The sequence below is a fragment of the Marmota monax genome, unplaced genomic scaffold (genome assembly GCF_021218885.2).
Source record: "Marmota monax isolate L192 unplaced genomic scaffold, Marmota_monax_Labrador192_F-V1.1 WCK01_AAM20220418_F8-fsc00076, whole genome shotgun sequence".
In the NCBI taxonomy this organism is placed as follows: Eukaryota; Metazoa; Chordata; class Mammalia; order Rodentia; family Sciuridae; genus Marmota; species Marmota monax.
In genome coordinates this window covers 3,373,623-3,399,083 of record NW_026692843.1, presented here as the reverse complement: position 1 = coordinate 3,399,083, position 25,461 = coordinate 3,373,623, and the positions used below count along the sequence as shown (strand labels likewise).

Here is a 25,461-nt window from a genome sequence, read left to right as displayed (position 1 = left end):
CTTTGAGGACCATTCAGACAGCCCCCTTGGTGCGGCCGTGACCCTGGCACACGAGCTGGGCCACAATTTCGGGATGAACCATGACACACTGGAGAGAGGCTGTAGCTGCAAAATGGCTGCCGACAAAGGAGGCTGCATCATGAACCCTTCCACCGGGCAAGTACTAAGGCTCCCAGGGCTCCGAGAGTGGTGCAGAGCTTGGAGTGTGTGTGGGTAACAGCTGAGCACAGCAAAATGCTCCCCTGATTTTCTGGTCAGTCTTCCCTGGAACTTCCCAAAAGAAATCCTTGCCCAAGTAGCAAGAGTGAACTGCGCTGCTCCGCAGAGTCACACGCAACCAGTGTGCAGGGCCACATGGCATGGCCCATTCCCTGGGAAGGGGTGGGGCTGGATGCTGTGTTTGTTTAGAAATTGCAAATTATTTTATAATGTCAGCGGGTGGTTTTGATTTGAGCCTACAGAGGCTCCCTAGCAATCTGAATAGCCAGCCATGAGAGGGCCTTGCAAACCCAGTGGGCCAAGGGGGACAAGGGGAGGGGGGTCGTCCCATGGCCCTAGAGTGTGCAGATGAGGCATTTGCTCCCTCTGGGTTGGCCAGGGGCATGTCCGATGTGTTGGTAGCTTGGGGATTGTAGTGTCCTTGCACGACATATTACCTTACCAGATCTCAGAGGTTTAAATTAAATCATTTTCTGCTTCCATAAATTAGGTTGTTTCTCCTTATTTACTGCCTTTCTGAATCTCTAGTCTTGGTTCAAGCAGAGGGAGAGAGCGCCATGATTGGAGCCCTCCAAAGAGATGGAAACAAATGCAACTTGGAGTGACTAGAGATTCAGATCTGCTGAACCTTGTTTTCCTCAGCTTTTTCATTGCTATATAAAAGACCTGACAACAATAACTTAAAGGAGGAAAAGTTTTGGGGGGCTCATGATTTCAGAGGTTCAATCTATGGTCAGCCAACTCCATAGTCTGGGGCAGAAGTGAGGGAGACCATCATGGCCGAAGGGCATGGCAGGGGAAATCAGCTCAGTAGGTGGCACCCAGGAAGCAGAGAGAGAGCTCCTCGCACCAAGGACAATGTGAACTCCAAGGACACACCCCCAGGGACCTACTTCCTCCAGCTTACAGTTACCATCCACTTATTCCTTATCAGTGGATTAATTCACTGGTTAGTTCGAGCTGCTCAAATGTATCTATTTCATCTCTGAAAACTCTTGCATCGCATCACACATGCGCTTTTGGGGGACACTGTGTATCTAAACTATAACAAACCTCTAAGCATCCACCCCAGGCTGGCACATCCCGCTAACACACAGGAGGATCTCTTTAGCAAGGGAAAACACGCCCGAGGGGCATGCCATCTTCTTCAGCAACCCTGAGGCTTCGCACCCCCCTTGGTGGAACTTAAGCCAAGCCTGCTCTCTGGGTTTGCTGAAAGGAGACACTGGGGACAAGGAGTGAGTGTTGACTGAGTGGACCGAAGACTTGGGCTCTGTGAGGCCTTGCTGCCCCGGGGACAGACCTGCAAAAGAGTCTCAAAGTCCCAGAAGAGGGAGGGGTCAGCAAAGCATGTGGTTGTGCTTCGCAAGCCAAAGCCAAAGGGCCTCCTGCCAAATGGCTTGAAGGGCACCAAACTACCCCCACAACAAAGACCAGGCAGACCACGGCGCATGCCAGGCACCGTCACTTCACGTGAGCCATCAGTGAGGTGTCTTCTCCAGCAGGTGCTGCTTCCTCGTGTCCCTCGGGTCCATTGCCACCATCAAATATCCATCCCAGCCTGGGGGCATCTTTTTCACTCAAGTTCAGTGTTAAGCACAATTCAGGGGAGTCACGGAGAATTGGTGGAGGAGTTGCTCTCTACGTTGTGACAACAGAAACGGGGACTGCGCCCAAAATATTTTAGACCAGCATCAACAGGGAGTGAAATACTCCAAAGCTCTAGATACTAAAAAGTGGAGCTTTCAGCCGGCCACTCTGCAGCGTAACTGTGCCCTTGTCATTTAGGGTGTCCCAGCAGAGGCAGCATCACTGCTGGACACTTAGGGCATGGAGTTCCTTCTTTGGGTGTGAGGTTGCCCCAGGGGCCTGTTGGTGCCTTCTGTCTCCAACATGCCATGAGCCCAGATGGAGCCAGTCTCCCTGGGCGGCTCGCGGTGTGTGGCTCTCGGTGAGGGCAGTGGACAGGAAGTTGATGTGGAACCAAGAGGTCTTTGTGCTTTCTTGTTCTGATGAACTCATCAAGTGGCCACAGCAAATGCTCTGTGTGCGTAATTTCCCTAATTATCAAGTGGGCACAAATATATCGGCCTCCTGCCTTCCAGAATTTGGTCCCCAGTGGCCAAGATCTGGTTGTCCATCAGTGTTGCTAATGCTTTTAAATTCTCCATAAAAGAAACAAGAGGAAGAGAGGGAAGCCAGTTTGGGAACACCGTTTGAAGAGACCTGACTGTCCCCAGTCCAACCCAGTTCCTTTGCTATTACCAGGCTGACAAGCCACCCCTCTGGCCCTCACATGCCCAGTCAGGGAAAAGAATGGCAATCTTGGTTCACGCATCTACCCTCCCCTCCTCCCTCCTACCCACCCACCCCCTGGTTTGTTCTCATGTTAAACAGCGTTGCCCCATGCACTGTTAGGAGGAGAGCACAGAGGCAGAAGACCCCGCAGCCCCAAGTGTGGTCCCGAAGGCTCACTCTCAGCTGACCACAGCCAGCCAGGGCACCCCAGAGGCATTTGAACACCTCAGGTAGAAATGGTATTGTTAAGAGCTCAGCAAAACATTTAAAAGGCTTTTTTCCCCTCTGTTACCAGGGGTTTGTTAATAGCCTTTATTTGATTTATACCTTATTAGCAATTTCTAAGTTTCCTCTTCTGCTGAGCTTGTGCTTTTGCGTAAATCTTTTCTATTTGGTTCTCATTTATGATCCCACATTCCTGTCCAGAGAGTGGTGTTTTTAATTTTCTCAGATGGAAAGCAACTTCCTAAGCAAGTGGGTGAATTAATCACAAAGGCCCCCGTGAGGGGGAGGCCAGGCAGCCCCCAGTCATCCATCACCCGCAGTGGAATTTCCCAGGCTGCTCCAGCGTTATCTCAAAGCGGTGGTTCCCTTACCTCATAGTGTCCCCAGGAGAGTGGGAGAGTGGATTAAATGAGCTCATGTGTCTTTGTGAATTGTAAATCATTCCAGAGATGCAAGGCAGTATGCCTATTATATAGTGCACAGAGACGTCGGAACTAACAAAGCCTTAGAGGGGTTTTTCAGAATTCCAGGCCATGTACTGTCCCTCAGCAATGCATCCAGTTTCTGTGTGAAGGGCTCATGTTAAACTGGCCACGTCCACATACCAGCCTTCTTTCTGACTTCTTCCTGCCCACGTTGATCCAACCATGGTGGCAAGGGTTAAGAAAGTGTGCTGATTGAAGTCTTAGCGTCAAAGGGACTCAGAAAGAGATGAATCCATAACTGTCTTAATATTAAAGTCCCTGAATCAAAAAGAACCAAGTGTTATAAGTGGTTTAAAGGGGAAAATATGTCTGCTGATATACTAGGCTTATCCATTATCAGAGCATTGCAGAATCCTAGCTCTGAAAACATCAGCCAACTGTCACCTCAGATGAATGGACCCCAGGGCCTGCACGTACATCTAGCATAGAGTGGGGTCCTGTGTGAACTTGGGTGTTGTAACTTCCTTTACATATTGCAGCAGTGGTCTGAGGGAGTTTCCTGATGGGTCGTATCATTAATTACCGAGCGCCTCTGCGTGTGTGTGAGCGTGTGTTTTGTGTCTTGGGTAGTTAACATTTAAGACCTGTCTTGGAAATCACTTCTTGGCAAATGCAGGATCTGGGGGTTCCTGTGGGAGTTGACTCACTGGAGTCTGTCCATTAATGACCTTCCTGCAGCACTTGCTGGTACAGGGCTGAGGCTGAGGATGCTGCGTGAGTAGCAATAAGAAAATGGAAATGATGGGAGCACTTTTAGGGAAGAACATTTGGCATCATAGTGAAGGCCACTTCCTGGAGGGGAGAGAAGGCAACATATATTCCAAAATTGACCCCGCAGATTCCTCTATTTTGCAGAGATCTTTCTGTTAAAATGAGAGTCGGGGTGCTAGGGCCATCTTGTGGGGGGAAAGCAGTGGAAGCTGCAGCACCTGTTAACTAGGCTCCTGCCACCACTGGGCTCCTAAATGGTGTTGGGGACGCACCTTAAACAGGGCAGACACACTGTAGAACTTACAGTGGGAAAAACATCCTAAGAAAACAACAAATGAAAACATTGCAGATTGGAAGGAAGGCTGTGAAGGAAGCAAACAAAGAGAACAGAAGGGGTGAAAGGGGTTGGGAGAGAGGGGGAAGAGAGAGAGAGAGAGAGAGAGAGAGAGAGAGAGAGAGAGAGAGAGAGAGAGAAAATGTACCAGTGAAGAGGCTGGGTGTGGTAGTGCATGCCCAATCCCAGCAACTCAAGAGGCTGAGACAGGAGGATCATGAGTTTGAGGCCAGCTTTGGCAATTTAGTAAGACTCTGTCTCAAAATGAACATAAATAAAGGAAGAAAAATGTCTGGCGGTGTAGCTCAGTGGTAAAGCTAAGTGCTCTACCCTGGGTCCAACCCCCCAGTACTGCACAGAGTGCACACACCAGCTAGAACACAGGAAGTGAGCTCAGCAGAGGGGGCTGGAGGCGGGGCTTGGAGGGGAGCCTTGCAGTCAGAGGCCAGGGCCTGGGGCAGGAGGAAATGCTGCTGCTGCTGCTGCTGCTGCTGCTGCTGCTGCTGCTGCTGCTGCTGGGTGGGAAGGAGGAGGAGCCAGGTCCCCTCCACCACCACCACCACCACGGGCAGGAGCACAGGTTTTTTCTCTCCAGAGCAATGGGAAATCATTGAGGGTTTTCAGGAGGTAAAACAGTAACATGATCTGAGTTCTCTCTTAAGATTGCTTTAATTTTTAAGAGGATGTTATAGCTTCTGAGCTACTGTAGCCTGCCAAATTAAGGGACTTTCTTTAAAAAGTAATAGTGCATAAATCCCAGTTTTATTTTGGTAGAACTAACAGGCATTCCGGAACTACAAAGAGGAGAGACCCTGCATCCTCCTCCTGGCACCTTGGGATAGCTTACACCACACCACACCCTCGTGCCCTGGGGGCAGGATTCTCTTCTAAGACTCCAGTCCCCTCTCCTCTCCTAAATTAGGCATTCTTTGAGGACCCCACCAAAGAGCCACAGAAGAGCACCTTCACATCCCGCATCCCTGTGTGTGCATCTGAAAGGAATGGCTGCCACATTTCCACACTGGCTCTGGTAGGGGTTTGGACGTGATCCTGTTCTATTTAGTCCAGGCATGAAAATGGCTCCTAAGCAAAGAATGTGTCCCCAGCTACAGTCCAGGCATGATGAACAGTGTGTTGAGCATCCAGTGTACATGGAGAAGGTAAGCCAATGAGGGTTACTCCGCATTCCCCAGGGATGACAATAGCTCACACTAAACCAAGGCTGCACCTTCAGCAATAACACCTGCACCAAGATCAAATACCCCTGTTTAAGGACAAGCAATGCGGTTCTCCTTCCCCAGAAGTCTGTGTGCCTGGCTAACTGGCTTCCATTGACCTCAATCCTGGACACATGCATGCTGCACCTACTTGCTCCACAGCTTCTGGACATGGAGTGCATCTGGATGAGCCACTGGACCTGCGTGACTGCCATCCAAGTTCAATCTTCCCTCCCAACAGCTGAAAAGACCTCAGCCATGCCTCAGACTCAGGACAAGCCCACTGCAGGATACAGGGTTGACACAAGAGCAATGGCCACAAACCAGAGTGAAACCATTTATCTGTTCAGCCAGCATTTACTGGATACCTTCTACGAGCCAGATCCTAGGGAGCACCTTCAAAGGACTAGCACGGTAGTAGGGAGATAGGCAGGCAAGCTGGGGAGGACACACTGGGAGGCACAGGATTCTGACAGAAGGTACATTGGGTGCCAGGGGTGTGACCTCAAGGTACCTTACCTGATCTGTTTGCATGGTCCTGGACACCATAGCTTCTCAACTGTAAAGATTTCAATTTACACCTCTAAAAGGTAATGAGAAAAATTTCAACATGACCATAATACCATTTGACATCTTTTTTTTAAATGACCAATAACTCCTGGTGAAAAGATGCCAAGGTGGGAAGGGGTGTGGGCAGGACTGAAGTCCAGTTGGAAATGATCTCTGTAGAATTGAATGGGGGTTAAGCAGGCCCCTCCCTGAAAATCCTGTGCTAAGACCAGGTTCCTCTTTGGGAAGACCTCTGCCTGAGAAGGCAAGTCCAGGGGTGAAATGAGCAGCAGTTTCCCGTGAGAAGTCTCAGGACCTTGGAGTTGCCGTGATTGATAACAATGCAGGGTAACTGGAGGGTCCACACCAGCGGAGTTCGCTGTCTTGAAAACCAATGAAATCCACTCCTCTTTGAACTTTGAGGATCTGTTTGGGATCACGATGTCATTCGAGGGGAAGAAAAACGGGAAATTTCTATCTAAGAAGAAGGAGAACAGAGGAGCTGCCAAGGGAGGACTCCAGGGGACGGGAGAGCTCCAGGGCTCAGCATCGATGCACTGTCCTCCAGAGGGGCCTGCCCAGCTGTGTCCTGCGTTATCAGTGCCAGCAGGAGGGACTCTGGAAAACCTTGAGGAAGGACACATCAATACAGAGCACGCTCACTGGAAAATTAAGGAATTCGTCCGTCTGCAGTCAATGCAGTTGGAATGCTAACAACCACTGCCCTGGGGCACGGCAGAATTGTCCTTCTCTCTCCAGCTGGACACAAAACAGAGGTCAAGCAAGGGGGGGCTGGCTCTGCATGGGCACTGCTCTCCGAACACCCAGTTCAGGGAAAATGAACACGGCCCACTTGACGTTAACCCTGAAGGAGTGCACTTGTTGTGTTCCGTGTCTCAGTGAGAGAGTGAGGTGGGTGTGACTGTACCCATCTTACAGATAAAGGAACGGAACTCAGAATGCTCCGCAAGCTGCCAAAACTGTCAAAACTGTCCCCGTGAAGCCCCAGGGCCCGAGCTGACTTGCCTCCTGGTGCATTAGCCACAGGGAAGTGACCACAGGTATGTCTGGGCTTCCTGAGACAATGAAGGCCTTGGCAGGACAAAGCAGTGTCTCTGGACAACCTGTGGGAGGGGGAAGTCAGCCCTGTTTTTAAATCATTTAGTTCTGCAAACCTCCTTCAAATTATATCACAACAGCAGAGAATCATTTCCTGTCACTGGCTCACTAACCCAGCATTTTATCTATGGAGGAGCTTGAGTGAAGACTTACAGCTGAACCCCTGCCAGTCCCCCCGCCCCTCCCTGCACACACACCCTGGCCTCCTCTTCTCCCCAGGGTACAGAATGGAGGCTGCAGTGTGAGGTCAAAGGTAGTTTCTGGGCCTCTCTGCAACCACAGTATCCAGAAGAATCCATGTTAAGCTCCACAAGGTCGGTTCATTCCCGGCACCCAGAAAAGTACCTGACGTGAGGCAGAGTTCAGTAGATACTTTTGGATGAAGGACACATGGGTTGGTGGGTGGATGGAGAAATGAATACAAGAAGGAGTGGGGGGTGGGATGGATGATGAGTAAATGGGTCAGTGGAAGAGTGTTTAATGGGTGGGTGGGTGGATAGATAGATGAACTGAAGGATGGATGGGTGGGAGGACGGATGTAAGTGAGTCCGTGGATGAGCAGATAGTGTGTGGGTGGAAGGAAGGATGGATAGATGGGTGGCATGAGGTTGGGTCGGTACGTGACTGGATGGGTGGTAACTGCAGCACTCTCAGACGTATGCAGAGTGAGGCTGTCTCCTCACAGCTTGAGTAATGGCTGAATCTTGGGGAGAAGGCTCTGAGGCCACTGTCTTTTATAAAGTCTAGAACTTGAGCATCCTCAACTCCATTTTTATGTACACCCGACGTCATTCTACAATGGATTTTCAGTAGTTTACAAGAAAAGACACAATACAGTCAATAGAAAATAAAGTAAAATAAAAAACAGGAAATGAGAGCCGAGAGAACCCAGGAGGCTGAGTCTGCTGGTTTCTGTACAGCGTCCACGGAGAGCAAGGTGACAGGAGCCACTGTCCTTCCAGCCAGGGCTTCTCTTAGGGCCATTGCTTGACTTAGCCAATGCAGGAGGAGGCGGATCAAGAGTATAGAATGTAAAGCTAGCCATAACAGTTAAGAACAAAATCCCGGGGCCCAGTGACCCCTCCCCACTGCACAGAGAACTCCGACATTTCCCTCCTCATGTTATCAGTGCAGCCCTGGGGAAGGGCAGCTGCCTCCACCTCCTTCTTAGAGATGAGAAAACAGGTGAGAGAGGCCAGAGGTCCCACGGTGAGTCGGACTGGATCTTGGACGTGGGCTGGCAGCCCCTGCGTGCTGTTGACCCCACACACACACACACAGAGGAGCTCTGTCCACAACCTCAGGGGGGCAAGAGGGACAAGCCTTCACCATGACTGTACCCTCAGGTTCCATGTTGCCCTGGTGGCAACCTCAGTTGCTTGGTGAAGTAAGGACAGGGCACATGCAGGTCTCAGATGTCTCTGCTGTGACCACTTTTCCTAGCATACTGGATTAGAAGCATCTTGCAGAGTCAGCAGGAAGGACCAGCCCAGTCTAGCAGGTCTGTCAGAAGGGTAGGAGGGGGGGCCCCTGTTATCTCAGACCTAGAAACACTGGTATGATCCAAGGGATCTCCTCTGAGGAGCCAAGGTCCCTCACTGTGGGCTCTGTCCCCTGCCCTCACGTTCTATGCCTTGCAGGACCTGGTTCAGGGGAGACAGCCTCAAGACACAGAGTGAGAAACCAACGGTGGTAGCATCCAGAGGCCTCCTGCCACTCCCAGCTAAGCAGAGCTTAGTGGGTGTCTCTCTTTATAAAAATTTCTGGGAGATTTTATTTGCACTTTAATTGGCTTCCAGGGAGGAGGAGAAGAGGTCGAAGTTCACAAGTTAAGACCATGAATGATAATGTGCTGCAGATGGCTCCATTCTGGGTCCCAGGTGTTTGCTATTAACAGTTGAACTGTCCCACTAAGGACGGTTCTGATCACTCACTCCTGGTCCCGTGGTTTCCCTAGCCTTCTGGGGCCCATCTGGCAGGCCCGCTGGGTCAGCAGCCAGTTCTGATTCTTTCCATTTCTGGAGAGGACGTGAGGGTGTCTGGCCCATAAACTGCAGGGCTTTCCTTCTATCACTTGTGCCCAGTGTCCCCAGTGTTATGCGTGAGCACCCTCCCATAGCAGAGTGGGTGGACTTGGTCCCTGCCCCTCTCCCATCACCCCATGAGGACTCAGGCTGCTACTTCAACAAGTCCCTCTTCCCCTGCCTGCAGCTCATTAGGACCTGAATGGACTCAAAATGCCCTCAGATGTGTGCGCGGTGACCGGTGCTTGGCCGCAGGTATACTGGATAAATCCCCAAACCTGACCTGTTTCCACCACACAGATCTTTAGGGAAGCACCTTAACATGTGCTGGGAAGGAAGGAACCTCAGGACAGGCAGCCTCCTGCCTCCTCCTCCCCTGCTAAAGCTCCTGGTACAGCCATTTGTCCCCCTGCCTGGACTCCTCATAGCCCTTAGCTGACATGCATAACTTGAAACACCTGACCTCTCTGAGCACCAGTCTCTTCATCTGTGAAATGGGAAAAATATAATTTGACTCACGGGGAGGGGCCAGCATGATAGAGTGTCCCATGACAGGGTTTCACTAAACAACCTGTTGTCAGCATTTATTCTTATGAAGGTGAGAAGAAATTAAAAGCCCCCCAAATGGGGTGCCCTCCTTGAGCTGCACCACTCTCCCACTGTGCCACCCGTCTCCCCAGACTGCAGACCCCACACCAGGCCCAATAGCACAGGCTACTTGGCTGCACATAAATTCTATGTATGGGATTTAAAATGTTTATTCACTGTCACAATCATGGAAGGCCTAAGGATTTTTCTGAAGATGGCCCAAGAATCTCTGATTTGAAAACTATCAGAGCCAAGTCCATCCACCTGTGACCTCTCGTGCTCTAGGAGGACCTCGATCTCACCTGGGAGAAGCAGCTTTAAGGTGGGGCGTAGGAACCAGGAAGGAGGAGAGCAGTTCTGCACTGGGAGTGGCCTGAACTAGCCCTGGATGTGGCGGGAGCCTGTGTGCTTGGGAGAGTGGGGCCCAGGATTTGTGGCCATAGTGCAGTCTGAGCTCTGTGGCTGGCCTTGGCTGCGGACAGAAGGACAAGAGAACAGGTGGAGTGTGCCCGTGGGAGGTGAGCATTGGGGAAAACATTTGGAAGAAGCTTCCAGGAGCTGAAAACAAATGAAAGCCCAGGCAGGTAACCGCCGTCGAGCCACAGGCTTGTGCGTTGAGTGCATGGTTCTGTTGTTTGTGGTCCCGGGTTGGTTCTTGTTGATTAGAGAAAACCCGGCCGGCCATTTCAGCCAGGAGCAGGGTCTTTTGGCTTCTTGAACACCAGAGATGTATCAGGTTGAGGGATGGAGTGACCACTGATCACTGCTTCCTTCGCCTCCTGAGTCTTTGCGTCTCGAGTTTCCTTGTTCTTGTGGTTTAACAGATTAGAGACTGCTCCATGCTGGCTGCGGTTATGATACACTGTGCTCTGCACCACGTCGGAAGTGATTCTGAGCCTGAGTCTGTAACTTGAAGTAGGCAAAGTGGCAATTCTAAGAGGAAAAAAAACTGGACATTCTGAGGGGCTGTGGCAGCTACATTTCACAGTGCTGCAAAGCTGACCAGAGGCCTCCACATTCTGGCTGAGGCTCATCTCCCCTCCTCCTTGGTGTGGGTGGGGGTGGTGATCCCCCTTGAGATGGGGTGCACAGTCTTCTGGTTGTACTTCCAGGCCATACGCCTTGGTAGAGGAGGGCCTCAGGCCTGCCGATCCGTGGCTTCCACTGTGAAAATGAAGCTCCATCTTGATCTGCAAAAAGAAAGAAGTGGCCTCAGAAATTCAGGGACCCATTTCCCCAAACCAGTTAGCCCTTCACTCACTGGTCATTTATCAGCTGCAGACACTGTGACTTTTGGACTTTTTCACCCCCAACTGATTTAAAGAGAGCTACCTGGACGGTTTCCCATCCCCGGGCTCCTGAGAGCTGGCTTTCCCACAGCTCTGACCTGTCCTCGCAGCTGCCTGGCTCTCCAAATCTTCTCCCACCATCACTCCCAGGAGGACCCCGTGGTCAGCCTGACCCAGAGCTCAGTGCTGGGGAACCAACACTGCTGCCCGTTTATTAACCAGAAAGAGCAGGACCTCCAAATCCAGCCTGATTCGAGATGCTTTCCTTGGCTGCCTAACTTCCAACAGAAAAGCAGTTGTCTCCAATTCTCCCCAGAGAGCTTTTGCAAGGAGATAACTCCCGACTTCTACTGTCAGGGTTGATGGATGGGCTTAGTATGATTCACCCCAAGGAATGCAGCGGTAAAACGCACAATAGGCTCCTACAAGAAAAGAATTTTCTGACTGCAGATTTGTCAAAGTAAAAGTAACCCCTAACAATGTTTCACTTGGCAGTTTTGTGACAGCTAGAATATTAAGCCATGACTGCATTCATGGTGGGAAGCGCTAAGTGGCATTCCTCTTTTTTAAAAATTGTGGGGGTTTTGCCCCCCAAATCACCAGCTTTCCACTTCATCATCTTTTTATTCCTAACCTTGCATTCGGCATGGCAAACTTGCCCCAGTATCCCTAGTAGTTAAGTCTTACATAAAGAGGAGATGTGTCCAGCAAAAGAGGTGCACCCCAGCAGGGGCCGCCAACACCCTGCCATGGCACCTGAGAGCAATTCTCTGCCCCAAGCGGAAAGCAGCACTTTTTTCTGTGTCTCAGGTGTAATTATTTTAAAGCGTTTTTGTGCCAAGAGAAAGCACTGGAGATGGCTCCTTTTCTGAGTGATTCTCCAATTTTATGGCTCTGCCCCAGTCTATCATTGCTGCACGTCACTTCAGTCCGCTGCTGTCCTGGCATATTTGGGATGATTCATTAGATGTATTAAAAAGTACACTGTGATGGGCTTTCCACCGTGTGGAAGAGACGGGGGCTTGTCTTTTGAATACAGACCATGACCTGTGCCCAATCCTGGATGTTATCAACAGCTCCATAGCCCAGGTCAGGGTTCACTTCATGGAGGCTCCAAGAAATACGCTACTAAATAAGAAAGGAAAAATACGAGTGAGGGGAAGGCAGAATTGCCACACTGGGTTTTTTGAAGCAAATGGAAGGGAAATATCCATCTGGGCACAACCAGACACTTTCTGGCACCTTCATTAGTGTGCAGGATGAGAATTAGCCCATTGAGCGTAATTCTTAAAGACATTTGACAAGTCATTCCTGGTTTGAAGAGACGGATACTCATGGAATTTTACTGATTTCTAAAATCAGGTAAGGTTTCCAAATGTTGTACTTTGGACTCTTAGAAATGGGAACCAGGCCACCATTTGACCCAGCTATCCCTCTCCTCCTTCTATATCCAAAGGACTTAAAAACAGCACACTACAGGGACACAGCCTCATCAACATTTATAGCAGCTCAATTCACAATAGCTAAACTGTGGAACCAACCTAGATGCCCTTCAGTAGATGAATGGATTAAAAAAAGTGACATTTATACACAATGGAATGTTACTCAGCAATAAAAGCAAATAAAATCATGGCACTTGCAGGTAAATGGATGGAGTTGGAGGAGATAATGCTAAGTGAAGTTAGCCAATCCCAAAAAACCAAATGCCAAATGTTTTCTCTGATATAAGGAGGCTGATTCATAGTGGGGTAGGGAGGGGGAACATGGGAAGAATAGATGAACTCTGGATAGGGCAACGGGGTGGGAGGGAAAGGGAGGGGGCAGGGGGTTAGAAATGATGGAGGAATGTGATGGACATCATTACCCAAAGTACATGTATGAAGACACCAATTGGTGTGAATATACTTTGTATACAACCAAAGATATGAAAAATTATGTTTTATACGTGTAATAAGATTTGTAATGCATTCCTCTGTCCTATATAAATTTTTAAAAATCAATTTTAAAAAAGATCTGGAAAAAAATGGGAACCAGGGTGTCCCACAGAATTATTTCTAAGCAAATTACATGAGCGTGATCTATGATGAGCCTGGAGTGCATTAGTCCACAGAGCACCCTTAAAACATTTGGATTTTAAATCTAGGCAAGTTGTTCACAAACTTGAATGGACAGCAAAGTCTCTTGGGCCATCTGCTGAGCAGGTGAGCTGGTGTGGCCTTACAGTGGGAGGCTACTCAGCCACAGGAACGTGGTACCCCCTCATGCTACTTTGGAAAACCTATGCTAAGGCAAAGGGACCAGACGCAGAGGCTACATGCCATACAATTCCACTTCCGTGGAGCAAACAGAATTGTGGAGTCCTTATAGTCGGGGCGGGAGGAGGGATTCTGTGGAGCAGGGGTTTGATGGGCAGGGCTGTGTTTGGTAGGTAGGGAGGAGGTTCTGAAATCAAAGTGGCAAGGCTGCATGGCAGTGAATGTTCTAGGAACCACAGAATTGGACATTTTTAAATGGCTTAAGGGGTGACTCTTAAGTTCTCTGCATTTTTAAGTCAAGCAGCTCAGCTGGAGGACTGGCTAAAACACAGGTTTCAGGACCCTTCCCTGAGGATTCCTGACTCAGTGGTTCTGGGCTGGGGATTTCTATCTGTAGAAGTCGCTGGTGCTGCTGGTCCTGGGACACAGTGGGAACCTGGCCGGGGCATGTGCTGGGTCATGACAGAGTATTCCCTGTATCCACACCTGTACGTCCAGAGGGTGCTGATCTCCTTCCACGTTTCTGCAGTTCCTGAAAGGCCATCCAGTGCTGACCTGACATCTGGAATAAAGAGAATGGTTCTTCATCATTGAATTTGGAGCCAAAATCCTTGGTTAAATCTAGTGTCCACCATCCCCTGACCATGAACTCTTAAGTCCCTTTACACGTGGGGATAAGGAAGCCTGTCTCACTAGATTATTTTGAAAATTTAAAAATTATAAAGAAGAAAAGTATGACTATGGAAAAGCACCACCCTACTGCCTGCTTCAGAGCAGGGCTCAATAGTTACACTAAATGTTATTTTTTGCTCAATCGCTAATCTTGGGAATCTATCAACTGTGATAGGAAAACTATGACGGGGAAAGGAATGAGCAGCCATGGGAAGCCAGCGGACTCCACTTGTGTGGCATGAATACTAGTGAGCCTGAGCACTGGGCATCTCAAGGACCATTCTGGAGGAGAGGGATGGATAGGGAAGGGGCTTGGCCCAGACCTGCTGCAGGAAGAGTAGGCCACACTCAGGCCATTTCTGAATTATCTTGAGGTCGTCCTCAGAGCTTTGACTGTGGACCCCTGAACAACACTTCCTTGGTGAGTGAATGAGTGAGTGAGGGGAGGAAGGAGAGAGATGCCACCACACCACCCAAGTCAGCTGACCCTGCCGTCCTGGAGAGGCCAAAGGCAGCCGACTAGGAAGCAGGATACTACACTTGGCTTCTCTGAGATCCCCCTGGTGTGGCCGAGCTGGAGTGACAGTGATCATCAGCAGTCACAGCGATAGGGTGTTTGGGCCCACGGGACGCGGGTTCAGCTGGTGTGTCATTCATACAAACCCACTGACGAATGTCACCTGAGCCTGAGTCCTTGGCTCCTACTGGGCCCCACACAGTAGGTCCAATGGCTCTTTGGGATGTGAGGGATATTGTGGTTAAGTGTAGCTCAGGACAGGATTATAATGAGGACGAGCTAATATTTGGTGCTATTAAATTCTTCTCTTGAGACCTGAAATAACTTTAGATTATTAAATTCCATGCATGCGGGGTCATCAGGCTAGCAGTAATTTTTTGAGACTTTCTCAGTGCTGAGCATCAATCCAGTAAGGATGCTTCCAGGCATAGAAGGGTGAGGAGCAGGCCTCTGGCTCATAGTTCAAAAATACTTGCTAAGAAGCAGGAATAAGGGCTCGGAGCCCTTCAGAGCCGCCTGCACTTGTGGCAGTGTCTGCTCCTACCCAGGCCAGGCAAGACTCCCTGTTTAATGACACCCAGGTGTCGTCCTGCCACCGCAGGGCCTTGCTCCTAACCTCGAATGATACCACCTCCCTCAGGTTCCTTGGGGAAGGGGCTGCCTCTCTGAGTGTGGTTTTGCAAGAAGAGCCTCCTTCCCGCTGTTGGATAACTCTCTCCAGGACAGGCATGTCCCGTGGTGCTGGCTCTTCCCCCAGTGTGTCAGCAGCTTCTTCCTCTTGTCCTTGGCATGAGAGGCTCAGATGTGTGTCCTCCCCGGGGAGGTTTCCCAGTGGGGTTCTGTGGGACCCACCCTCCTAGGCACATCCTCTCCTCTTGCTGTCTTATTCTTCCCCTCAGTCCTTCCCTCTCTGACCCACTTACTCCTTGTCCTTACCCTGCTCATCCGTCCAGCCCCGGGGCATGTGCCCGCTCCACACCTGGGGTTTGTCAGCTGTGTATTGAATTCATACTCGCACCACCGTGGGAGGATGAGTGGCAGGTCCTCTGCTTTTCCTCCTCCAAACCCTGACTTCCCCAAGTCCAAGGAAGGTTGAGGGATGTGCTGCAAGAGAAGGCCGCCTGCCTCCCTGGGGAGGAACTGCAACAGGACAGAGCCAGCAGGTTATCTATGGCAGAAAGTGCTCCTTGGTTTGATCACCATTTGTCTTCCAAAGAGCATTCGAGGGCTGCAGTTAGGCTCAGTGAGGAGTCTGCCTGGGATGCCCAAAGCCCCAGGCTCTGTCCCCAGCACCACAAAAGGAGAGAGAAAAGCACTGGTCTTCAGATGCTGGCAGTGGCTTCTGCCTGCCTCAGGGAGACGCAGTGATGGAGCACTGCTGGGCCCAGGCCAGGGAGAGGCAGGACTCTCGGGAAGAACTGCAGCCCCTTGAGAGAGTCAGCCAGGCCCCTGGTTGGAGGGAGGAGGAATCACCTTGATCTTGGGCCCACTGTGCGTCTGTGAACGCCGGGGACTCTCTGGTGTAGGCCCGCACCATGCTGTGCGTGAGCAACCCTGATCAAGGATCCCGAGGGCAGGGGCATTCTCGACCTCCTCGGCATCAGAGGAGGGTGCTGCCACCTTGTTAAAACACCTCAGGAAACTGAAACCTGAAAATCCTTCCTCAGAGCAAAACTAGAACCCTGTGCATTGGGCAGGTAGTATTCACCGGTGATTCTAAATGACAGAGAACTGTATAAGCACTTGGGGTTTGTCCTTCAACAGCATCAGAAAAAGCCAAGGAAACAGGAATTTAGCATCACACAGACAATGGTGCTCCCGCTGGTGGCAACAGGTCCTCCCAGGACCTCTGCAGTTTAATCCCTGCCCTGAAACTGAGCTCATTCATCTTATCTGTTTCTATTTCTTTAATATCAACCCCCTTCCCTCAAAATCGACGTGTGTGTCACATGAAAGACACTGAGATGGGGAGCCTCGCCTGAGCCGGGCTCAGACTGCCTTGGCCCCATGAGGAATGGGGTGCTTCCTGCCTCCCTTTCTATCATCCTCGCTGGGACTCTTCCTGGGCCTTAGGGTTCATCCCAGGGTCTTTGCTAACTGACTTTTAACCCTGTCTGGAAATCGCTTCCCTTCCAGAAGAGCAGGTCATGACACTAAGTGAGCATGAGGCTCCATCTCCCGGATCAGGCCTGGAGATGTGTGTGTGCGCCCTGGGGAAACTCAAATATGGGAAAAGGTCTGATCTGGGCCTGTTTCCTTGCAAAGGGAAGAACTGCTTTCAGTTCCCTGGGTAATCGGTCTCTTCAACACAAAACTTTATAAATTGAAAATACTGCGCTCTGTAGTTTGTTGAAGCTGCTCATCATCATTTTGATACCAGGAATCATCAATCTATCTGCCAAGGAAAGTTGCAAAGCCTTCGAAGGGAGCTAACTCCGTTACAGCACGAGCCCATTCTGGTTTACTGCCTTTGCATCCGACAGAGCAGGACTTCCACCCATTAATTTATCTGTGATTAGAATCACACTCCGCAGGTTGAAGCCTGGGATAAATAGAAAGCACATGGGGCTGGAGCAGTGTCCTCAGTTCAGCTGTGGGCATCATCAGGATCTCGAGAAGTTGCCGTGCCCCGTCATTACTTGGTGGCCAGTCTGCCATCCTCGGGGAAGCAGAGCACTTGTGTTGGTTTGGCCAATTGATTGAGATCCAATTACAGCATCATCCTGTAAATGTCTCCATGGGGAGAGAAGGCTGGGCTTCCTGGAAAGCAGGTCTTGCTCCCTCACTAAGTAGTAAAACCTGCGTTTCTGGCATGCCTGCCCCTTTCCATCCTTGCTGCCTCAAGACAAGGGCAAATGCATTTGTAAAAGAGCAGCAATGACATGCTGTGTGTCATGTAACTGAATTAGCCTGTTCTGTTGCCAAAACAAAACATGTGAAGCTGGTTACTTTATAAAGAAAAGAGGTTTATTTAGATGGCAGCTCTGGAGGTTCAACTCTGGTGAGGGCCTCACAGTACATGGCATCACAATGACAGAAATATGTGCAAGAGGGAGAGATTACATGGCAAAAGAGGAAGCAAGTGGGATTCAGGGCCCAGGATTGCTCTCTTCCCAACATCTCACTTTTGGAGGAACTAACCAGGGTCCCTCAAAAACCATATTAATCTCTTCTGAAGGCAGCACCCCCAAGTGACCTAACTGCCTACCACCAGGCCATTGCCATTAGAGGCCACCTCACAACATCAGCTTGAGCACATAAACCCCAGGGGCCACCGTGAACCACATCCACAACACCAGCTGCCGTAGGAACAAGCCCTAATGCTGAGTGGCTTGCAGGTGAGAGGTGCCTTTCCCTTCCAAGTGACACTGGGGCTCAGTCTGCCACTGCCCTCCCTGCAGTAAGCCAGGACCTGGGGACGGATCTGGCTCTGCCTCTCCTGATCTCAACTGCAGGGAGAGAGGAGGCCGTAGGGAAGGCACACTTGCCTCAATACCACAGACCCAAAGTGACCCACACCACTTCTACTCGTGTCCCTTGCCAAGAATTGGTCACGCAGCCCACCCAAGTACCAGGGGCCTGGGCAGCCTCTCTAGACCAAAGGGTGCATAGCTTTGCTGGGGAGTTGGCCAACTCTGCCACACTCAATCATTGCTCTGAAAACTTGAGGCACGGACAGGACCTGCATCTATGGGCCGCATTCACCCTCCTACATAGGTACCAGGGAAGCCAACCATTCAACCTTTGGAGACCTGAGTGCCAATCTCAGCCGGCCATGATTTACAGAGGGACCATGTGTCCCTGGATCCATGGGCCTGAGAAGCACAGTCATTTGTATCTTTCGGTCCTTTGCATTTGCCAGTAAGGACACTGGTGTGTGCTCCTCTGGTGAGCTCCAGATCCTGAGAACTCACTCTGCATTGCGTTGTTCCAGCCTGAACTGACGCCTGTATAGAGAGACTGTCTGACATTGTTGGGTTGAAAACTTTTAAAGGACCATTTCTGTTTTGACAGGGCACTTCTTGGTTGGTGGCGTTGGCACGGGGTGGGGCGGATGTCGCATGCTGTGAAGGTGCCTCTTCTCACCCTGTATGCCTCAGCCTTTGTTCACTGAGACACCTGAGCAGTGGCGCCCGGGAGCAGCCCCAGGAGAAGGCGGGAAGGGCGTGGCGCCCCTGCTCACTGTGGTCTCCCCCACACAGGTTCCCCTTCCCCATGGTGTTCAGCAGCTGCAGCCGGAAGGACCTGGAGGCCAGCCTGGAGAAGGGCATGGGGATGTGCCTTTTCAACCTGCCGGAGGTCAAGCAGGCTTTTGGGGGGCAGAAGTGTGGGAACGGATACGTGGAGGAAGGCGAGGAGTGTGACTGCGGGGAGCCCGAGGTAAGGGGGCGTCTCCAGAACATTCCCTCAAGTTCTCGCTGGGCAAAGGAGTGAGAACTTGGAGAAACTGGGCAACAGAGTGAACGTGCTGGAAACTCAGGGTGGAAAAGTCCTGGAGAGCCACCTTCAACGAGCCCCAGAAGCCAGGGTGGCTTTCTTGAATTTAAACTATTGCACAAAATAAGTTGTATCACTTGACTTAAATAGAGAGAGAATCTTCCCTGTTGAAGGGAGCAATATCCTTCAGTGAGGTGAGGATAAGAACAATAAAAAAGCTTTTAGCTTTGAGTTTGACCCAGAAGAAAGCCTTGGAATTGTAGCTTCAAAGAGCCACTAAGCACCATTTCTCCCTCTTTGTAGGGCAGGCTGCTAGAGGGGAATTTGAATAAGCAGAGCTCTTTAGCCAAGAGTCTGCTCTCAAGTTGAAATCCTGCCGCAGCCTCCTCTGCATGCAGGGCCTGAGGCTCCCAGGGCTTCTGGCGCTAGCCCTTGTTAGCTCTCAGAAGCAATAAGTGAAGGCGGGAGTGTTTTTATCCAGCCCAGGGATTATTTAACGCCAGTCAATCTCGGGAAATTTTCTGGTTTCTATAGGTCCCAAGATAATCAATATAAAAAAAAAATGTCTAGCAGCCACTTTTTAATGTCTGAAGAGTCCTGAGAAGGAAAGAGGGGACACAGTAGCACCTCCCTATAAAGCATGGAGGAGGTCGTGTTTAGAATCAATCAAAGCAAGGAGTTTGTGTAGCAGGCAGCTGCCTGTGGGGTCCCCTCCCTCCCTGAGAGCGTAGACGAGCCAAAGTGATCATCAGGTGCAAGGCCAGCTCAGCTAAATTTGCAGATGGGCTAAGAGAGATTTAGTGTCTCAGAAGTTTGCTCTGAAAGGGGACCAGGAGGGAAGGAAAACCGAGCTTAGACTCCAAAGCATCCAGCATGTCCCTGTCGCTCACCCAGCCAGTGGGTTGGAGAAGGCTTACCATGACCCGTCTCTGGGGTTTTCCATATCAGGAGGACTGGTCTTGGTCTGACAGTTTCTACAACCATGTGGAGATGGCTTTGCGCCATCTTTCATGCTCTTGTCAAACTCAGAACTTAAGGATAACGGCCTTGTTCACAGTGGTGGTTAATTGTGCTCAGGATGCACCGGGAGTGATTGTTGTGTGGGAACAAGTCCTAATTACCATGTTACAGACACTCCTTAAGATGAGCAAAGGAAAACGTAGAACCAGCTTGGGATGGGGCATGCACAGGGAAAGAGCCTTGAAAATGACTTAAATAGGAAACATAATTAGCCTAAGTTACCCATATTTCTCAGAAGGCCATGTTGACTGACAGTGGTTTGTCTTTGATTTGAACTCCTCGTGATTGTTTATTAATGGTGGCTCTTCATGGAGCCATAAACTCCCAGTTTGGAATGACCCCATTAGCAGTCCTTTGTTCCATCTACCACCACCACGGCCAACATCACCACCTCGCTCTCCGCAGTCATCCCCATCACCAGACCAACATCCCCACTAACCAGCACCCCGCCAATAACTCCTATAGCCACTGCCACCTCCATAGCTGCCGTCACCACCACCATCATGTCAGCAAATACTTGGCACCTGACACCTGCTGGCCACTCTGTTCCCGAAGGGCGGCGCAGCTTTGGCAGGGTGCCTACCCTCCCTCCAGATCATAGCTGGTTGTAAACTCCTCCTATGGCCAGCCATGTTCTACCGGCCTGTAACTTCCACCTTTGGGTTTCTGTGGTTAGGGATCCTTATTTTGTAAAGTGAGCTCTTGATGTTTAAAGAGAACTCTCCTTCCCTTCCTGTAATGTTCTCCCCTCCAAGAAATTTGTCCAAGTCACAGTGAGCCTTCTGCCTCACTTGCTGGTTTGTTCTTTAAAATTTTGCATGATTTGCTTTTCCAGCAGTGTGGCAGCCATTTCCAGTTTCCAAACTGCCCCCACCAGGAGACTTTGAGTCTCATTAGAGCTCTCGGTCTGTTGGACTTTCAGACCTGTTACCTGAGCTCTCTCCCGCTCCCCAGTGCTCGGGCCCTGCAGGTACTCCTGTATCCTCCGGCCCACAGAAAGGCTCAGTGTGTTGCCACGTAGGTAGGCTTTCCACCAGCACAGGCTGGACCTTGCCTCTGAGCCCCCACTTGCAGAAACAGCGCCCCCCTCCAGTTTCATTTCAGGAAGATGCATTCCAGTTGTATCCCAGTTCATTGTGACTGAATCCACATCTGCCACCACTGTGTGGAATGACAATTAGGCCGTGCGGAGGGAGGCCTCCTAATGGCTCCATTATTCTTTCTTCTTTGGAGACTTGGTATTCATTGGTTCTGTTGCATCTCTATGCGGTACTAAAATAAAAATGTATTACCCGATGAAGAGTTTGTCTCCTCTGAGAAATATGGTACTGCAGAGGAAGTGGATTCAGGGTAGTTAAAAGGCAAGTGATTGTCGCAGCCCTGCAGTACAGGGAGTCGGATTCATATCCGCAGAAGGAAATCCTGACGGCTTGCTCACTCCTCCAGCCGGCAGGATGGGAAGGCAACCTTATCTCCTTGTTTAGAGTCGCTAGCATGCCGGGAGCTTGCGAATCTCTCTTAAACTTAGTTATCTTTCTCACATTATCAATCCCCTTTGAAGTCAGACATTCTACTTGGCTGCATTTCCATTTGAGCGGCTGCTTATATTTTAGGTGATTTGGGGAGGGGGCAGGGTTCTTAAAGGACTTGGGAACCCAGATATAGGATGGTTGGCTTCATTTAGAATTTTAAGGACATCTCTCATTTGGTTGATCTATCACCAGTTGAGCCTCTTAGACCGTAACAAGCAATACAGTGTGGTTGTCCCTTTGATGGCATCTATCAGTATTGCAATTAATGAGCTCCTTTGGAAAAAAAATAAGCAAGTTGCTAAACTTTTTTTTTTAGAATTGTGAGTGCACGAGCTGGAAACCCTTGCTGGCATGAAAGTTATAGCTATGACTTCTGGTTGGCAGTTCTATCTTATTGTATATATCACACATTCCGGATGTTTATAAAGTTCTCAAACATTTAAAATTTAATAACTTTGGAAGTATGTATGATAGGGGCAAATGGTAAACACCAAATGAGAGCATAATTCATAGAGTTTCACACAGGACACAGTTCAGGTACCCAGGCTCACCATAAATCTCGACCACTGACAAAATTTATTAATTGCATTTATGATACCAATGATATTTTTTTTTCATAAAAGATAGTGTTCAGGAGTAAACTGTTACACTATTAAACTTGTATACAATTAGCTTCACCCTAGCCAATAGTCCATAAATCCATCAGAGCATATTGTACATTGACAAAAAGGACATTGATAAATCAAACAGTATTGAGGATTCTATGAATCGTTCCATCTTGGGATAATTATAATTCCTTCTAAAATGTACAGTCTTTCAGTCATTGGAATGCTCTGCTGTACACAGACTTCATAAATCGGCTAAATGCATGCAGGCTTTTTGAGAACTAAGTTGAAGATGTCAACCTCATATTTCTTTTGTTGGAAAGGAAATGGGTACTTATGAAGCCCAGCGCAGTAAAGGAGCCCCTTCTCTCGTCTCTGTGTCAGAGGGGGCAGGGCACCTGGCATTCCACCTGCCTAAACCCCTTGGCAGTCAGGATGCTTGGCCCCAGCCCTCCTTCCGGCTTCTTGGCCATTCTGATGTCCAGTTCTGGCTCCCAGAGCACCTTCAGCCAACAGCCTACCTGTGCTGGAGGGGGCTCATCCACATCCACCTGCCTTGACTGCAGGGAACTGGGGCTCAAACTCGAGATCTGACTCCACCCAAGAGGAAAGCGTTCTGTTTCTGCTCTGTTTTGTTTTTGTGGTGCCAGTGACTGGACTTCACACATGCCAGGCAAGCACTCTACCGCTGAGCTACACCCCGAGTCCTACTGAAAGTGTTCATGTTTTTAAATATTTTTAGTTGTAGATGAGCACGATACCTTTATTTTGGTTGTTTATTTTTTGGTGGTGCTGGGGAACGAACCCAGTGCCTCACACATGCAAGGCAGGCTCTCTACCACTGAGCTACAGCCCCAGTCCCAAGAAAGTGTTCACTTTGGAGGAGCCAAGGCTGTCTGTATATGTTTGAATAAGTAATTTCCCCGTCCTCCTGGGTCCTGTTGCTGCTCATTTCAGTGAGCCCTGCATGGAGACCGCTCTGAAGGCCCTGCTGCCCAACCTGGGTCTGTCTGGCCACCCGCCTTCCTAACCCAGCCGCTTTACCTCTCCTGAAGGCCCTCAGTGCTCCTGACGTTGCCAGGGGCTCGCAGACCCAGTCCGTTCAACACAGAACAGAAACTTTGCTTTCTTCAGATGACACTGACCCTCGGGCAGGTTAGCAGGTTGGAAGCTAGACCCGCACGTTCTTTCGCAGTCCTTTAGGGTGTGACATTGGTGTGAGATTTTTCTCTGTGTGGCCCTGTCAAACAGATTCCATTCCCCTCCCCAGGAATGTACAAATCGCTGCTGCAACGCCACTACCTGCACCCTGAAGCCAGATGCTGTGTGTGCACACGGGCTCTGCTGCGAGGACTGTCAGGTGAGTCTGCAAAATGACAGTTGGTGCCAAGGTCACGGATGGGCATGGTGGTTCAAATCCAATCCAATGCAGGGCAAGCAATAGGGCAGGATGATTTCAGCACTCGGGCGGTATGAAGTCTCACTCCTTTTCAAGTAAATGCATGTTAGCCACCTCTTATTTTTTAATATCTTCCAAGCTTCTGGTGAAAGTTACTTTAATTGCTAATCATCTGGGATAGATTATTCACATACCAGCTGAAAACTAGTAGGACCAAAGCACTTGCACTCGACATTTGTGTCGTTGGTGGCACATGGGGTCCTGTCCCCATGACAGAACGGTGCACAGAGAATCAGACTCATACCCCCGCCAGATTCACGGTAAGTCCATCTGCTTGATGCCAAGAACATCTGGCAGGTGGGGCCAGAACCCATATGGGCTGTTTTAGAGGTTTTGCATCAATATCTCAACCTTAATGTCATCCCTGTCCAGCATAGTCAGGGTGGCAGCCTTGGGCCTTGGCCATCTTTGACCCTTGAGTGCATTTGCTTTGGCAGACCCTTGTCTCATTACCCACAGCTGATATCTCACAGAATAGAAGCCTGATTCTAAGGGTAGAGTTGTACTTCTTGTTAATTAAGCAGTTGATCATGGCAGGCCACTTACAAGAAACTCCCTCCGAGCTGCCCTGCTGGGGCCTGATAATTTAGAAGTATTATACCTTTTACATTCAGCGTTAAGATACCCTTCCTGGTGGTCGTTGGCCTGTGGGGAATGTTATGAGAAGCTGGCACTCCCTGGCCCAGCTGCTGGTGGTGAGAGGTGCCTGGAGGGGGCTTGGTAAGGTGGGAAGGGGACTGAGCCTCAACCAGTGAGGATCAAGATGGTCACAGGGAGGAAGAGGTGGGAGGGTCTTGTGGCACCACCAGTGTGGTCCACATTGACAACTTTGAACAAGTTCATTCAGATTCCTAGACCTTCCAGAAGTTGGCTGGTGTCTTGCCTCACTGCCTTTGAGGAGTGTGCAGAAAACCACACCCAGGTCGTGGGGTTCCTTGGCTGTGCAGCCTCAGAAAAGGCACTCGGAGCCTTAATTTACCCAACTGCAAAAAAGATGAGGTATTGGTCAGAGGCGTTCTGATGCCTTTTACCATGCCCTCTTTTTACCTCTCCAGCCCTCCCCAGTAAGTGCTAAAGGGAGGTTGCTAGTCCCATGACTTCATGGCAAGGTGACATTGCCATTTAGATTATGCTCTTGGAACCATTTTTGTCAACTTGCCCACAAATGCCAACACTTTGGGTGCCAATGTCAACTTCAACCTGGGGAAGGTGCTGGCAACCAGAGAAGAATCTACCTGCCCAGTGACCCGAGGTGACAGGTGCCACCCAGCAGCTTGTGTGCTCATTACTTGCCTGCAATTAAAAATACATTGCTCTTGGTTGCCCCACCCCCTTATGGCAGAGAGGTCAACCCCAGAGCCCAGGGCTGGGCTCTGAGTGCTCTCTGCTATAAAAGTGTCTTCTTTCCAGGTCCTTGCCCCCTCATGTAGGCTGTATTCAGACGGCCTTGCTCTGCTCTATTCTGCCCTCTGTGTGCATGCACTGAGCCACCCTCTCCTTTCAGCTGAAGCCTGCGGGGACCGCGTGCCGGGGCTCCGGCAACTCCTGTGACCTCCCGGAGTTCTGCACAGGAGCCAGTCCTCACTGCCCGGCCAACGTGTACCTGCATGACGGACACCCATGTCAGGGGGTGGATGGCTACTGCTACAATGGTATCTGCCAGACCCACGAGCAGCAGTGTGTCACACTCTGGGGACCAGGTATGTGGCTGCTACCAGCTTGACACTGGGTGTTGGGGATTGTGGTCTGCTCCTAAGTCCTTGCTCCTGGAGGAACCACCCACAAAACAACCATTCCATCCTGTTGGGAGCAGCTGGCCCCCGGAAAGGGGCTGGGAACATGCTGAGATGAAGTGGGCGAACTGGCCACTGCCCAAGGAGCTCAGCACAGTCTAACAAGAGAGGCA

General features: G+C 50.2%; 1 protein-coding gene across 1 annotated transcript in view; it reads left to right on the top strand.

Annotated features, from left to right (window-relative positions):
* Adam12 (ADAM metallopeptidase domain 12) overlaps positions 1-25,461 on the top strand; it is a 326,149-nt gene that overhangs the window by 253,128 nt on the left and 47,560 nt on the right. The window contains exons 11-14 of the mRNA XM_046448791.2: positions 8-156; positions 18,705-18,882; positions 23,367-23,456; positions 25,060-25,255. Coding sequence (XP_046304747.1) covers positions 8-156; positions 18,705-18,882; positions 23,367-23,456; positions 25,060-25,255 — 613 coding nt within the window. The remainder of the gene's footprint in view (positions 1-7; positions 157-18,704; positions 18,883-23,366; positions 23,457-25,059; positions 25,256-25,461) is intronic.